The 17,625-nt window shown below is 40.0% G+C and overlaps 1 protein-coding gene across 12 annotated transcripts in view; it reads left to right on the top strand.

Moving 5' to 3' along the window:
• The window catches only part of CTBP1 (C-terminal binding protein 1), a 430,675-nt gene that overhangs the window by 342,649 nt on the left and 70,401 nt on the right, over nt 1-17,625 (top strand). Inside the window, exon 1 of one of the 12 annotated variants that reach the window (XM_059721472.1) lies at nt 272-463. The exons of 7 other annotated variants lie outside the window; for them this stretch is intronic. Coding sequence is in view for 1 of the 5 variants with exons in the window: in XM_019478531.2 (XP_019334076.1) it covers nt 424-463 (40 nt within the window). In the remaining 4 variants the exon portion in view is untranslated. Of the gene's footprint in view, nt 1-271; nt 464-631; nt 1,136-17,625 lie in introns of those variants that run through there. 4 more of the 12 variants (XM_019478531.2, XM_006276387.4, XM_059721473.1 and 1 more) reach the window with 4 other exon arrangements.

The following is a 17,625-nucleotide window of genomic DNA, read 5'->3' as shown; positions in this document are numbered from 1 at the left end:
TTGTTTGAAAATGGATACGGCTAGATTACTCAATTTTATGACACTACGAAAGTAATTTTGGGGTTTCGGTCCATTTTTTTTCTCTCTCCCACTCTCCCTTCCCCCGTTGAAACTGACAAAGGTACGGTGCAGAATTGAGCTATTTCTGCTTTCTCCCTCCCGTTTCCTTTTCATTTCTCTTCTGTGCCTGGAAACAAGAGATTAATTTTGTCTGCCCTATGCTCCGCCTGCATGCCTCTCCCACTTTCAGAGACAGCAGCACTTGGGCTGTGTATGTGTGAGTGTGTGTGTGTGTGTGTGTGTGAGTGTGTGAGTGTGTGTGTGTGTTACTTCAGGGAAAAATAGAAGTAGCCGCCATATGCTTAGGATTTTTTTAATATTTTCCTGAAGTTCTCATTATAAAGAGACTGGACATATATTTCAATGGGAAGTTCTCACTTACTAAACAAGGGCTTGCCTCTAGGTAATGATTTCACTGTCTATTTTGTTCAGTTTTCCTGTTTGAGATTGCTTTAAAGATACATCGATATATGTGTGTACATAAAGGCTTGTTCTGCTTCTTCCCTTCCCATCCCCCTCCTTTCGCTGCCTGCTTGCTTTGTGTGTGAGTGAGAGTGCATTTTTTTCCTGACTTGTTAGCTAATATATGGTTATTTCTAAATGAGAGGAGCTGATGGCCAGACATCATTATCTTTCAGACAACTTTGCCTAGCAACTGCCGGAATAGAGGGATATTAAACAAATTTAACAGAAGACTTGCTGAAGCAGGGTTAAGGGACCTGAACTTGACTGCTACTCTAGTTCATTCTTTCTCCAAAAAAAAAAAAAAAGAAAAATGTCTGCAAGTAAAATAGCTTTAAATCTATATCCAGAATTTTAACTCTTTAAAAAAAAAAAAAAAATCTATGTCTATGTGTTTGGATTTAGCCATGCCCCAGCTTTTAACTGCAGTAAAACGCAGGTAAAATGCCTTGAAGGAAAAAAAAAAAGAAAGAAAAAAAAACAACCAACCCTTGTACTAATATTTCAATAAACAGGAAGTCTAAAAGCGGCATTTTATTGCTGTTAAAAGTGCTTAAGGCCTGGCTTTTGAAATGATTTTGCTAAATCTGTGGACAGGTTATTTATTTGAAAGGTAAGGCTTTTCTCCAGAAATCTGAATTTCTTTCTTTCTTTCTTTTTTTTTTTAATGTGCTAGCAAATGCATTTATGGATTGCTGCTGTTGTTTAAGGTAAAGACAGATAACCTGCATGGGATGATTTTACAGTATGTGGCTAAATTGCTTGCTTAAAATTCTTGTGTTAATCTGAAGACTATTACGTGCTCCTTAAGGAACCGACAACAGCAAAATGTAGTTTAACAACAAGTTATATTCTGATAGAAAGCAATAGAGCTGAATATAATAATTTTAGTTGCTGTGTATATTTGATGCAATATTGGTGTTTCTGTTTTTGTTTTTTTTTTTCAAATATTTTTAGAATCAGATGGCTGCTTCTCTACTTCTAATAGTGATTCAGACTGTGTCTTTAAAATGTATGGTTACCAGTAATACTTTTTAAAATTTCACCTGTTGTGACTTAAAATAATTTGACTTAGTATTTTAATAATAGCAGAATGTTTGCTATCTAGTCCATGGCAGAGCAGCTACAAGGAAATCATCCTTTCAGCCTCATTTAAAAAAATGAGGCCTGATGGGGCAATAGTGAATGTCTAGTTTTTCAGTGCATTAAAACGAAGTACAATATTTGGGTTGTCGATGGGTGATTTTAATGTATCACAGAGATTCCTTTTCTCGAGTCTAGAAAACATAAGCAAATTTATTTAGCAGGCTGGTTGGTCCGTTGCAAGCTGTTTGGTATATCTGTTACAATATTTTTAATCTCATCATCATATTTCTGTAGAAAAAGAAAAAGGTGACTTTAATAAGAACAAAACTCATATTTCAGTCACGATTGCTTAGCCAGAAAGCCCTGTAATTAATTGGCTGTGGTCGATATGCCAGCTTATTTAGTAAATAATAATGGAGTGAAGAAGCTAACTACTCAGAAAGTTGTGCTAACAGAGGGAAAATAATTTTCAGGGTGTATCTGCATGTGGTTTAATTTTCTCCTTGTGTTTGGCATATATGTGCATTAGTGTAAACCTATTTGTAGCTGCTGGATAAAATTAGCAGCACAAATTAACTTTGGTGATTTCAATATTAATGCTCTTTATTGATCTCCCCCCTCCTCACCCCCATAGAAGCAAAATTACAACAGTGGATTTCCTTGATCTCTTTTTTTAAAATATTAGCTAAATATAATATAATTTATTGTCTGTAAGGAAACTAAGCAACAAAATCTCTTGCCTCTTTACTATCAATTCCTTATAAGAACAGATTGCCTTAGTTTTTCAGTCTAAATATTGAACTTATATTACATAGTAACAAAATCCATTTAAAAATAAATCCATGGTGGCTAAATCATTCTTTCATTTATACTGGTGTCAATCTGAAGTAACTGCAGTAAAGTTAATGGAGTTGTTCTGCATTAACACTGGTGGAACAGAGCTCAGTTTAGCCCAGTGGAAGTGGTCTGTTGTGTCTTTTTCCTTTGCTTTACAGATTTGTTTAAAATCTAGTATTGTTAGATATAGATGAGAAAAGACTATGTGGAGTCTGAGAGCCGTTCATGGTCCTAAAGACCAGATATGCTATAATATGTGGGTGTAATACTGAATTAAGGGTAATGTGATAAAGCAAACAAAAAATGTATTACACTTTTTAGTTCAGTTCATTCTTCCTCTCTCTTTTTTAAGTATACTCTATAGTGGTGAAGAGAGACATTGTATCTGTCCCTTGTTCAAAATTCCTGATGCATTTATTTATTAATATCTTTATTGCTAAGATTTTAAATTTTATTTACAATGTGAACACAGCCGTCACAGTACTTAGTTCAAAATCTCATTAAAGAGATTAGAACTTGGACTGGACATGGTAATATATTACCATACAGCTACTGAACTGTGCACTGTAGCTTTTTGAAGCCTAGTGCCAACCCGTCTCTGTCAAATAACATCTAAAGCAATTAGATAATTAGGCAAGATTGTACCCTTTGAGAGAACTTTGACATTTTCCTAAAATGTGCATTTGTGTGGCTGTTAAAGATGTGAAATATGCAGGGTATTTTGAGCGACTGATAAGTGCATGGGAAGACATCGACTTCATTTATATCAAAGTAAAAGCACAGAAGGATTGATGTGCTATTTTTATTTACTGCTGTGAAAAAAACAATATTACATGTGCATTTAAAGCTACCCAGATCTGGGCTCCTGGTCTTGGTTGCCATTTTGCCTTTCCTTCCCCAATGTTAATTTGTAATAGTAGCATTTCTTTAAGGCAACCAGGGTAGATTGGAGGCTGGCCACTTGTGAGTTGGATTCAAAAGCAATATTTAGGCTCTGGCTTCTCAGGCCAGCTGGAGCATTGATGAGGTGATACTCTTCAGCAAGTGTCAGGCTCTCAAATCCCATGGCAGCTGGCAGTAGTAGCAACATTTCAGTCTCATCTGAGGCTACCTAACCTTCTGGCCCCTGTAATTATTTATTTAATGAGAGAGTAGGGATGGAGTTGCACAGTGTAAAAGTGTCCTTAAAATTTAAGGTGAGGATAAAAATTATAGTACCGCAGACCTTTGCCCTTAGGCTCCCTGCATTCCCCCCACACAGAGTGTTTACTAGCTAATTCCAGCCTGCAGAAATGAAGGTCCTGCTGCATGTGCATTGTGTCGCTATGTTCATGATTTCCTTCCTCCCCCACCACCTTAAAAACAAAGATGGCGATTCAGTCTGTCTTTTTAGTCCCCCTGGGAAAAATGTAGCAGACGTTCTTTTCATGTAATTCTAAAACAAACCTACTTATATTGCCAAAAGGCAAATATATATATTTAACTGTATCCTCCTAACAAGATTAGAAACTCAAGGCAGCATTAAGGCACTGCAGACCTTTCTGCTGGTGTAAGAGGTATATTTTCAGATGCGTTTATTTTCATTACAAAATAGTCTCGTCCCGTCTTTCAGAGCAGCTCGTGTGCTAGGTGTGCCAAAGGAGCGCACGCGTGTCTGCTGGCGTATCACACTGTGATGCGGGGAGCATCTGATGGAGCAAAGCTTAAGGAAGGTCTGACTGCGCGCAAGTTGGCAGCCAAAGCTTGCTATGGCTGAGCCTATAGGTTGAACACTTTGCTTGGCATGTATTAAACGTTTGGGGCGATAGTCTTTGGATAGTCCTGTCCCATGCTTTGGCTGGTAAAGGAAATAGAGGTGCAAAGGCTTTCAACCACCCTTGACCCTCCTAATTCTAGTTCTGGCCATAGACCTGCCCCCAGCCCCGGTACAACTTGAAACAGCCCAAGGCCCTTCTTATTTGGGACTGTTCTCACAAATTATTTGGAGGGCAGTCTGCTTTGCCTCATCCCTGCCTGCCCCATAATTCGGGGCCGAGGCAGGAAATGACAGACAGCTGTTAAATTAGCCTCAGCAGAAAAAACGCTCTGGCTTTTGTGCTGCCGGGGGAGTATATAGGGGCCCAAATCAAGGCTTTTGTCTCGGTGTGGGGAAGTCATTGTGACAGTAGGCAGCAGCAGCACCTAAAAGAGAAATTGCTTCTCATGGGCAGAAATATGAGGAACTTCAGTCAATTCAATGGAATCGCTTTGAAAAAACAACACCTCTAAGTTTTCTTTCAAGAGACAGAGCGTCTGTGCAATGAGCAGGTGAACCGCTTTTGACGTGTGACGTGTGGAATACACTTGCGTCGGCTATCCTAGAGCAGTCATTTAATTTTCAAGACGAAAATGTAGAAATTAGCTTGTCATCCCTCATGTGACACAGTTTTAGTATCTTATCTTAAACTACCATCACTTTATTTTTAGTGTCTTATTCTGTTATAATACCATTTGCTAATGAGCCAGTTTGTGTCTATTAGATATAATTAGTTTGTCTGATTTTTGTGTATTGCAGAGACTTATCAGGGAAAACCCTATTTTCTTTAGAAACCCAGTAGTTTAATATAAGGATACTCAATCAAGTTGAGGGAAAAGGTAGAAATTGCTCCTTTTTTCCTTTTTGATTCCTCTATTCCCCATACTCCTTTGCTCACACCTTTGCTGCACTTGGCTAGGAGAATGATTACTCTGATGTCAGGCATCAAGGGCAGAGGGCTGTAAAATGGTTGCATTACTATGGCTCTTTCAAATAGGGGCAATTAAATGTTTGGGTACTTCCGCCTAAATTATTCTTGGAATACAATGAGATTATCAGAGTTTGTGTAAATCTCTGTTTGATTTTCTGCAAAAAAAACGACGTGTCACAAATTGCTACATCGTTTTCCTTGTTTTTATTGATTCGGAGGAAGGGACCTCTGTGTGCCCCTATGCGTTCGTCTCTTCATCCTTCTCTTATTAAAAATTCTAGCTTTTGGGGGGATCTCCCTCTAGTATACTTGCAAGTATAGTTTCTTTAGTCAGCCAGAAAGAGCAGACTGGAAATAGCACAAGAAATTCTCTTAAATTTCTTGACTGTGAGCACTGACATTTACAGTGGTTTCAGACTTGGTTGTTCTCAAAGGAAACTTTTATTTCTGTAATACATTTAGGCTTGTTTGTGTTATACTGTTTAAAAATCAGGTAACGTTCTTTTAATTTTACTTCAGCTTAGATATTTTGTGGCTTGAGTCATATATTCTGTTAAAACAGTTATATTCACAGGTCAGTGGGTGTCTTTTGTCAGGACCTAAATCATTTTCAGCTTGTTACATCACCGCTAGCAGAGTTACATAAATCTGGAATCAAAGTTGTTCATGCTTCTTGACTCTGTATGTCTGAAAAAATTCATTGCAATAGTCACTTTTTATTCTCTCCTCTTTTTTTTTCTTTTTTTTTGTGTGTGTGGGGGTGGAGGTGGGGGGAGGGATGTCAAAATATGATGAGGGAGAAATAAAATTCCTTGCTTGACTGAGTCATAAATCCACATTCCTGTTCACAATCCAAACTTCTCACTGTAGGAGATACAGTAACCGTCTTCCTAAAAAGCCCTAATATGTCTTTAAAGATTGAAATGTAATGTAGCAGTTGAGCAGAGTCCTGTGATGGAAAGGGAGCACATCTTCAAAGCAGGAACTCCTGGAGCTATCATGCCAGCTTTAAAGTATTGCTGCATGAAGCTCCAGGTGCCTTGCAGAAAGCCACCCTCGCCTCCAAGTGGATGCCGAACGCCTAGCTTCTACAAGAGGCTAGCTCAGATGTGGCTCCTCCCATATGAAACTTTAGTGCCAAATGTTACAAGAGCTAGGTACATAGAGACTTTCTCACCCTCTTTAGCTATCTGCGGTGACTGAGTTCATACATCTTAGACCAAAAAAAAAAAAAGGCTCGTGGTAACCCACAGATCCACTTTATCAAGGGGAGGCAATAACTAAAAATGATGCCAGGGTGTGGTCATGCACAGAGAATCACTAAAGCAGGATGCACCCTCCCCCCTTCTCACCTTCCCCAAATTTTGTGACATTTTGTCATTCTACGGTATGTCGAAGTGGTGCACAAGTGAGCCAAAAGTTGGGGGAATCAGCAAAAATGGAGTTTCACCATGGCATATGCTCTCCAGTTAGGTTGGGCTGATCCACAGGTGGGTTTGCAGAAAGGGACTGCTGCCTGAAGCGGTTCATTGTGCTGCGCGTTCTTTGATGCACAATAGTCAAAGGTGCAATTGAAACTTCACTTTACCCAGGCAAAGTTTTTCCTTTGGTTTCAGTGGGAGTTTTGCCTGAAGGTGGTCTTTCACAATTGACCCACATGCTGTAATCTGAATGTTACAAGCTTACCTTTGTCTTTTTGCCCATTCACAGTCTAAGCTGGAAAGAAGAAAAGGTGTTTTGTCATAAACTGCAATGTTTAGCACTTAATCAGAACTTCCAAATGAGCCAAGTTTCAGTAGATGGTCACAGACTGTCTCTGCCCTTTTTGGTATGTAGTTTTTAGCCTTTGCAGAGTCATGTAGGAGAAAACTGTTTTGCAGAGATAACCACAAGCCAGGCACCGAGCTCCTTAACTGATATTTAAGCGCTTTATTCTCTTTAGTGTGTTGCACCAGATACGTTAAACTGTTTATATTCAACCAGATAATGAGCATTTTCACATTTGTGGTGTACCAAACATCTTAATATGCTTGTAGTACTTCACTGAATAACATTAATGTGTATCATAGCTGTTTGGTGTTGAAAGAATCGAGAGAAATAACCTCACTGGTTGACAACAGTTTTATGTTGTGTGTGTGTTTGACTTGAATCCGCCAGCTGCATCACTCTCTGTGTTACCAACACATTTTCTGGACAAGACATACAACTAAGATCCTGACCAAAGATCTCAAGGCATTTCTGGTTTCCCCACTTCTGGCTAAATTTTAACCTTTCTGTCTAAAATTAGCTCCTAAAGAAACCTTTCAAAATCATGTCCAAAAGTTGCTGTGTTTCAGTGAAGTGTGAAATAATCAGGTGTGTATCAATTTGTTTGTCCTGTCCAAAGGAATCCTCAGGATGAAAAGTGTTGTATAATTTTTGGATAGTATCATAGCATTAACACTTTTTCATAGTTGTTTTCATTAAAAAAAATCATTCGTTTTCAAAATCTGTCTGTAAAATCTTTCTAGAATACTGAGATCTTCAGTGACTTCAGCATAAAAGGCCACTTTCTCCCCCCTGCGCACAAGCATAATTAATATTACTGTAACTTTGTTCAGTGTTTCCATCAGGGGACTCTCATTGATTCTCCAGCCCCCTTGGGGACTTTTCAGTTTTGCAGCTTATTTCAGCGTGTTGAATTTTGGGATGGGGGACTCCATTTAGAGTCCTCTCCTGTTCTTCTCCTCCTGCTTAAATGGCTTTTTAAGCCTACCCTTGCTGAGCTTCTTGGTCAGCAGTTTAGCCACCAAAGCACCGCTGCTGCTTGGCTGGTTCCGTCTTTGAACTTGATGCCACCAGACAGCTGATTTTATTATAAGTAAAATCAGCATCTGAGAAAATAACCTTTTATCTGTGAGAAACAGAATGTATTTCAGACTCAACTGTCTAGATAAAAAAAAAAGTGCTGTTTTTTAAATGGTTTGGGGGAGGGAGGGTCACAATAGAGCCTCTATTGTGCTGTCAGCACTGTGAGTACAGGAAATCACAAATTAGTTATGACGAAAATATTGCAGGGGAGTTTTTAGTTTACTTAATTCCCAGAGTATCTTGAGGTTTTTTTTAAACTGTTTCACAATAGTTTGCTTTTTGATCTTGGTAGAGCATGTTTATCTTTGCTTGTCCTACAGCCAGACTTTCTTGCAGAAATCTTTGTGCCAGGGGTGCAGGCTTGAGACCCTTCTATCCAGACAGCTTCCCTTTCAACCCCAAATACTGTCTTGACTTCAGAAGCAGCCAAGCACATTCACACATATTTAACCCACTGTACAACCATCTTGCAGCCATCCAAGATGTAATCCTAGCTCCTACCTCTGTGTATGCTGTAGAGAGAGCTGCATTACAGGCAGAGGTGTTGGTCTTTGTAGCTAGGGACAGACATTCAAAAAGCCTGAGCCTGAATTGATTCAATCTTTGCAGGTTAGACTAAACCTGGCTAAGCTGAACCAGTTTGTAACTGCACAGACATCCCAGAAATGCAGGCACATTGCCTGCAGTGGTTCAGGCTAGACACTGGGGGGTGCTAAAGCAGCCATCCCATCCATTCCACAGCACTGAGCTAAGGTCAGTGGGTGTGGCCAGACCCAGGCAGGATGCTCTAATTAGCCCAGCAGGGAATTGATAACAGTATTTATCATGCCCTAACTCAGTGTTTATCACCCCATTAAGAAAACAACAGAGGGATATTACCAGCTACCTGTTGAGTCTGCCTGTTGATTCTACCTGTTGGTTCAGCACAGACTGTAGCCAGCATGTGGTCTGCTAGCTAATACGCAGACACCTCCTCAGCAAGGCAGAGGGGAGGAGTGAATTCCTGCTTAGCGGGGAGTGGTGAGGGGCAGGGAGGGAGCAGCCTTTAGTCCCTGCCGGGGCTCCAGCCAGGGAACAGAGAGGAGAGACCAGCCCTGCTGCGGAGCAGATAGCTCAGCCTGGCCCAGAGAGCATGCCAGGATGCTGGGGGAGTCTGGTTTTTCTTAAACCAGCAAGAGGTCTGGGACAGACATTGCATAAACCAGTTTGAGCCAAATCAGTGATGTCTGATACTACATTCCACCAGGTTTATCTCAAACTGGTTTCAGCCATTTTCAAATGCCTGTCCCTAGCCCATGAGACACTGCAGAGCAGTCCTTTTCGCCCTTGCAAGGTTCTGAGTCACTCTGCTCCCTTTGAAAACATTGGGAACCGGAGCTGGCAACTCACAGGATGCAAAACACTGAACCAAAGATGGCTTGGGTGTTACTCTGTTGACCAGTTGACTCCATCATACCAGAGATGAATTAAGCCCCTACCCGTGGACAGGGGAACACGCTCTATCATTCACGTATAGAATTTAGCATGCTATAGGTATAGACTACACTGGCTTTCTTTATAAACCAGCAATGTAAATATTACAGTGTATTTTAAATGGGCAACTAGAATGGATTAATGCCTAAACACTGCAAACTTTGTACTGCTTCACATTCAGCTTAATAACTTTGTTTAATGTCATCTCCCTTGGCCTGCTTTTAAGTCTCTTAATATTTCTTTTTCTGAACATGCTGAACTGTATAGCTTTGCTAGAAAAAGTAGTGTTTTGTTTGTTGGAGCAGGAAAATAATCTCTCTCTTGCAGAAGATTGCAAGCAGAAAAGAAGCAGAAGAGATCAAAGTTTGCTTTTGCCTTTGTTGCAGAAAGTTATTGTAAATAGGGTAAAGATTTTACACTGTTTTTCAAGCATAGTAATGCTATGCATATGCTTTGGGTCTGTTAGGATGAAAAAACTGCTTTGCAGAAATGAGACTGGAAAGTTTGCCTGCTTCAGTTCTGTATTAATTGTACATTTGAAAATGTTTCCAAATAAAATATTAAGCCTTGGTTATTCTACTCAAAGCAGCGAGTAGCCCTAAAATATGAAAGATGTCTTTGATTCTGCATAGACATCATGAGAAGATTGGCCCAGGAATAAAGTCTTGTCTGCATGAGAAAGTTTCACAGATTACACTAAAGGACATGGGTTTAAACCAATTTCATTGAACTGGGACATGGTTTTAAACCAATTTAGTTGAACTGGCACAGCCCCCTGCACGGGTTCTCTTCTTGCAGTTTGGTTTACACTTCTTTTGCTTTGACTTAAATTGTTTAAGAATCAGCTGCAATGAAACATGTTTAAGGATAAACTGGTGCAACTTTCACATGAAGACAAGACGTAAGTTGGTTACTTCTTTACTGAATAACTTACATTTCCCTTCCTCCTTTCAACCAGAATAGGCCCTGTGCTACGCAGGGCACAGGGTACTGAAGCTGCTTCCCTCCACAAGTGGAGCAGCTGATGCTAGATTTTCTTGGATGCAGTACAGAGGGGGCTGACTGTTCTTCAATGGGCTTCAGGGCTCTGGAATTACCTCCACACCTCTGGTTTGAATACACTGACTTTCAAAGTGTGCTGCATGTCTCTTTTTGCCCGGCTATTGATAAGAGTGGAGGGAAACAGGAGCGTTGGTGCATGTTAGTGTGGCATTGGACAGGGACTCAGGCAGCCTGGGTTGTATTCCCAGCTCAGCTAGTAGTGTGCAGAATAACCTTGGACTGCTTACTTCTCATTTTGTCTCAGTTTCCCCATCTGCCAAATGGGACACTGATACTAACCCCATTTGGTAAAGCACAGTGTGATCGATTGATGAAAAGTGTTATATGAAGGCTAGATGGTATCATCATCATCATCATTTGCATTTAGAACTGCTGCTTTGTAGAGCTTATTGCCATATGTATCTGATTTTCTAATTTATGTAATTGCCAGGGCTTTCAGAGTTTGTGTATGGATGTTTTCTACTCTGAATTGAATTAAAATAGAGAGCATGAAAAGAATACAGTCTGACCTAATAGTTGTGTCCCAGACAAATCATTCTTCTGTAATTATGGGGGAGAGACTCAATCCAAAAATGGCTTTCCACCGCTATAGTGCTCCCTCTTTAGGTCTGTATGTTCAGACAAGGAGGTCCTACTGTATCAGTTAGCTTGACAAGACTAACATGCAAAGTATCCAGCAAACAAATGGTGCAATGATTAGGCTGCAAGTCGTATGCAATACATTGAAAACCAGCATTACCAATATTGAAATACAGTGTTTTGCTAACACCGAGTACTCTTGATCCTGCTGAGATTCAGAGATTTGAACTGGAGGCATGATTGCAAGCTATTTTTACTCAACAGTTGAACTCTGGAAAGGGAAGAGTAGAGGATAATTTCTTGCCATGTGAGTTTGCACCTTGAATGAGCAGTAAAGACTTTGAGATGAGAGATAAGTAAAGACAGCTACTGTATGAGAACCAGATGGAAAAGGGTGAGAGAAGTAGCTTCTGTTGAAAACGGAAAGGGGGATTTTTGTGAGTTTTTTATTTTAGGGTTTTCTCTACCCCACACAGCTGTTGTATCTGGCTTCCTCCTGTGCTTTACTTCCTGAAGTGGGGCCCATGCAGGAATCAGACCCATAGCAGGACACAATTCCCTCTCATTAATCGCGTGACAGAACGCAGGGCAAAACACGAGGCTTCCCACAGGAGCCTTTTGTCACCATCTGTATCACGTCTATGTTATAGCACAGAGTCTGGTAGTCCAAATCAAGAAGGAAGTTCCCTTTAGAGTATGCATCCTATGCAAGATTGTCCAGTATGTGGTGTTATACATAGTCCAGTCATTTGGTAGCCAGGTTTCTAGCTTTTTGCGGTTTTGTGGACTGCAGTAATGTTTTGTGATAATGGGGGTTGAGACCCATCCGATTCATTTCAGTCTTCCTCGGCAGTCCAAGATGATTGTCTTCCACAATTGTCTTATCTGTGTGTCCGAAGATCGCTGATGAGGCCCATCTGGAATCGACAGACTCTGCTGCAGCTCGGGGATGTGTTTCTGTGTGGGGCGGGTGGCGCTAGGTTTTTGATTCGGTCCACAACACGTTGTTTCTGCCACTCCCGCTTTTCCATCTCCTGTTGTTGTCATGAAGTTTCAAAAATACTGTGATTCCTGCAGCGCACTCTTCCTTCCTTTGGGGCATTCCTGGGTGATAGTCTCCCATGAGTTGAGATTGATGTTGGTTATCCTTTTCTCTAGGATGCCAGAGGAAAATGGTTCATGTCCTGTATCAGGTCTTCTGTTCAGACCTAATGATGAAAATACATGGCGACAACTGGAGAGTGCAGAACATTTTGATTCTCATTAGGCTAAGATATTAAAACTGAAGGTGTTTCTGTTTGGCTCTGGACATGGACCAGGGGAAAATGAGAATTTCTATACTATCTTTTCTATGGGATAATGCCCCAATTCTGCCCACCATTCTTTTAGTTATATAAATCAACTCTATTTTCCATAGCTTGGGAGAATTATTTCTAAATATGTAATTGCTGAAATTTGCCATCACAGTCATTGCACTGTTAATGCTGTTTTTAATTCTTTATTGTGTGCTACATATATTTAAGTATATGCAATCTTTACCTCTAGGTCACTAGTTCAGATCCTATCCAGCCTGGTGCTGAGTGAAAAATCAATATAATCTGCTAATTGTTTGAAGTAGTGTGGTGACATGAATTGGTTAGTAGTATATCAAAAATGCAGCAGACAGGTGTCTTTCCAAGACTATATTCCCTTGTTGACAATCTCGGAGAAGAGGTAACAAGCAGATGACAAGCTACCCATCTACCTCACTCCTAGAAGCATAGGAAAGCAGGGGTGGAAGGGAGCTCATGGCTAGGAACAGACATTATACATAAACCAGTTTAAGTGATCAGAAACTGGTTTAAACCTGTAACAGAACAGAAGTTCAGTGCACATAAACCAGTTTGAAAATGGCTGAAACTGGTTAGAAAGAAACCTGGTTGAATGTAGTCTCAGGCCTAACTGATTTGCATCAAACTGGTTTATGCAATGTCTGTCCCAGACCCATGTGGTGATCTAGTCCAGTCCCCTGTTCAAGGCAGGGTCATCTCTGACTAAAAACCATCCCAGCCACGTGTCTGTCTAATCTGTTCTTGAAAATTTCCACAGCTTGTCAGTACCCTATTCTAATGCTTAGCCACCGTCGTAGTCATCCCCATTGGTTCTTTCTTCATGTTAACAGAGAAGCACATGTAGGGTAGTCAATTGCCACCTAAATAATAAACTTCAATTTCCAGTATCTTCTCAAGTATTGTTAATATGTTCAATAGGAAATCAGAAAACATAATTTTTTTAAACTTCATATCACTAAACTCTGCCTTAATGAACTATAGGCCCTCGTTCTGCGAAGTCTTAATCACACATTTAACTTTTCACTTATAAACTGCCCTGTTCACTTCAGCAGGACTGCTCAGAATATGCAGAGTTAAGCAAGTGTGTAGGTTTTTTCATGATCAAAACCCTGAACAACAGTTTGCTTATTTTACAGAGAGAGCAGTGTACTACCTCGTGTTAGTAGTTTGCACAAAGATGGGGACAAGTAATATTGATAGGGCTCCCTTCCAAAACAAATTGCCATTTTTCAGCTTCTGTGGATCCCTCATAGAATTTGATGATTTGATTATTGGCTTATCCTTACAGTCCAAATTTGAAGAAAAACCCCCTCACAGTGAATTTCAGACATGTAATGTTGTGAATCAACCATATGTATCAGTTACTTGGGACCTGATCCAAAGTCCACTCAAGTCAGTAAAAAGACCCTTAGGCTAGGGACAGACATTCAAAAAGCCTGAGCCTGAATTGGTTCAATCTTTGCAGGTTAGTCTAATGTGGCTAGGCTGAATCACTTTGTAATTGCACAGACATCCCAGAAATGCAGGCATATACCTGCAGTGGTTGAGGCTAGAAGCCAAGGGGCGGTAGAGCAGCCCTCCCTTGCCTTGTACACAGCTGAGCTGGGGGCGGGGTGTGGCCAGGCCCTGGCAGGATTAGGCAGGGGTTCTTCCCCCCCCCCCCCCCGATAACAGAGCATTTATCACCCCATCAGGAAACAAGCAAGCCTCTCTTATTAATTCAAACTCTTCTTAAACAAAGAAGGGACGGAGGGACATTACCAATTGAGCTGTTGATTAGCTCCAAAAAAGCCCTAAACTGACATTGCTGTCTGCCACAGCATGGACCGTAGCCAGCATGTGGTCTGCTAGCTAATGCTGATATGTCTGTGTAAGGCAGAGGGGACGGGGGGGATCCCTGCTTAGCAGGGAGTGGTGAGGGGAGGTAGAGAGCAGGAGGAAGCCAGGCAGATGCAAGTCTCTGCTGGAGCTGCAGCCAGGGAGCAGAGTGGAGGGGCCAGCCCTGCTGTAGAGCAGAGCGCCCCACCCCGGTCAGAGAGCATGCTGGAATGCTGGGGGTGTCTGATTTATCTTAACCCAGCAAGGGGTCTGGGGCAGACATTGCATAAACCGGTTTGACCCAAATCAGTTAAGTCTGATACTACATTCAACCAGGTTTATCTCAAACAGGTTTCAGCCATTCTCAAACTGGTTTATGTACACTGAACATCTGTTCTGTTACAGGGTTAAACCACTTTCTGATCACTTAAATGGGTTTATGTGTAACGTCTGTCCCTAGCCCTAATGACTTCACTGATCTTTGGATCAGGCTTTTGAATCCTAGAGCATATGAGGTTTTTTGTTTTGTTTTTGCATTAAAAGACACAATCTTCCCATGAAAATAGTTTTAAAAGGTGGGCAGGGGTGGGAAAGGAAAACTTAGAAACTTCAGAGCTAAAAATTACAATGGAACAGCATTCAGAATTTACTAGAGGGAAAATATCTTTGTGAACCCCCTGATATTTCGAGAAGCTTGCATTTTGGGGTAGGACTCTGCTGATGAATTATTGGCCTTCATCAATGTCACGAGGGTTATTAAAAGAATGCACTTTATATAAACCTTGTATTCTAATATGCCACCTTTAAGTATAGTATGTGTGAATGTGGAAATAGACCTTATCTACATATTTATATGTCCATTTGGATGTGGTTTTAGTAACTGCCTTTGGATTACTACTGGCATTTGGTTTTTTCTGACATTCAATGTTCATGAAGAACGCAAGCATAAAAGTAAAATAAAAATGCAGGCAAAATGCATTACTGGTAGAAGTTGGGAAATCCCAGTTGCTAAATCCACGACTGTAATTTTCCTTCAGTTGTCAACCTAATTACTTTTAATATGCTTTCTAGAACTAAATAGAAAGAAAAGCAGTTACTATGCTATTTACTTGATAAAAGAAATTAAGACAGCATTAAAACACAGAAAGTTAATGTCCTGACTTTAGCTTATGTTAATTTGTAATATGTGTTTTATGGAACCTTTTACTTTGTGTTTTTATTTCTTTATTTCTTTAGGCTTTAAAGACCAAACACTTGAAACTTTTTGCTGTTATGGGGTATAAAAGTCAAGGCTAGCCTGAAATTTGTGACTTTGAGATCTTTGGCAGTCATTTTTGTTCAACATTTCTTAATTTGTATTGTTCAAAATACCTGGAGTAATTGTGTATACACTGTATTATGCTTATAAAGGATGGGTAAACTTTTAGAATACCATTTTCCCATGTAAGATAGCAAGTGGTGGTATTTTTTTCCACCGGTACTTAAGATGAAAATATTCATCCATCTACAGAAATTAAGTTACACCTTAATATATAAACTTTAATGTATATATTTCTACAAATCTCCCTTTTTTACCTTTTCTTTTCTAATACAGAAGAACTAGTCAGGCCAGATTCTGTTTCATTTATCATGTGCCTCAGTGGATTTAGGTGCCTAAATGCAGTCCTCTTTCACCCTGTTTTGAGGTCCTGATGATCCATTAATGCCTTTTCTTTTGTCACTCATTCTTACCTTAGCCTTTAGACTAAGGCACAAAAAATCTTCACAAGAAGCAAAAGAAATCACCCTTCTTTTGCATTAACAGTTTTTGAGATTTGAGCAGGGTGGAATTAGGATTGCATTAAAGGGTCTAAATTATAGTTCTGTATAGAATTATATTGATGAGTAGAATAGGATCTGGCCCTTATCTTTTATGTATTTCAAGTGCGTCATTTAATATTTTTAGCTGACTCACCGGAGTGCCTTATTTTGTCATGCATACTCTCATTGAGAACCATCCTACTCCACAAGTACTCCTGTTGGCTGACTACAAATTAAGATGCTACTTGAGATGAATAAGGGCAAACTAAGGCCTTGAGTGAATTTTAAAAAAAATCTTAATAAGTGGCACGTGCAGGATCTGATATTTTGGGGGCACCAAATATTCTTACATTTTGAGCAACTATAGCCCTTCAAAAAGTACATATTAATGTCCCCTGCTTTTTCAGTTAAGCTGGTTAGTGTCATACTTTTTTCTGTACCGTTGAATAACAACTTTTAAAAGAACTATAATGGTGAAGAACTATTGCCCATATTCTAGTCATGCCTTAAATTTTATTCCTCGCTGTCAAGTTCCCTACTCTGCTTGCACAATAGTTAGGTATGGTCAGGTTCTTGGTTCTACATGAGACGCTACTGCACAGTTGGTACTCTGCATTTATTTAGTACTTGTATTAGCAAGTACTAAATAAATGTGCAGTAACCAGAGTTACTGTACAGTAGTGCTGGTGAATGCCTTTTAAGTGACGCTACTGCACAGTAGCCTAATAATACTGCACAGTAGCATATTAGCACTGTCCGTGTACTAGGCTACTGCACTGTCCTGTTCCCCACCCTACCCTTTGTAGGGTATTTACTTTTGTTGAGTTGTATGTATTTCTGAGCTCTGTTGGCATGGAAACAATTGTGCTGAGGCACTAGTTTATAGGCCAGTTCCTTTCAGTGTTCATTTATGATTATTGGTTATTTGTTGAATGCGAAAATAGCAAACAGTGAAGTTCTTCATCATTCTCCCTATTATTAACACACATGCGCTCTAGAGCAGTGATTCTCCACCAGCGTGCCACATCACCCTGAGGTCCCTTGAGGTCCTTTTAGGCTAGCCAGAGGATGCCACACAATGTGAACAATTGTGAAGTGTGCAAGCACGAGTCACAAGATAAAACCATTTGGATCTCTTGTGATTATTTGGAAACAAAGTGGTGGCATTTTCTGAGGGGTTCCTTGGATTTATCAAGAGGTGCCTCATGTCTAAAAAGTTTGAGAACCACTGCTTTAGAGCTATGTTCAATGATCTTTTCCTCTGTCTTTGAAAAATGCAGTGTTTTTTTTAAAACACGCAAATACTGGGCTAAGACTTTGCCGAGTATTGGTCACTGTATTAGACAATGCACAGTTCAAAACACATTCAAATAACTATTCATATCTGGAAGGATCTGTGGTTTAGTATACATTTCTTTTAGTTCAAGCTCATAAAGCATGTGGAGTTTGCCAATTAGTCAAAGGTATTTCACTGCAAATTATTACACAATAAATGAAATTCATCACTGTTAATATGTTTATTGATGCTAACCTTTCCTACT

This window comes from Alligator mississippiensis, chromosome 2 (assembly GCF_030867095.1).
Source record: "Alligator mississippiensis isolate rAllMis1 chromosome 2, rAllMis1, whole genome shotgun sequence".
NCBI classification, from domain to species: domain Eukaryota; kingdom Metazoa; phylum Chordata; order Crocodylia; family Alligatoridae; genus Alligator; species Alligator mississippiensis.
This window is presented reverse-complemented; position numbering and strand designations above follow the sequence as displayed.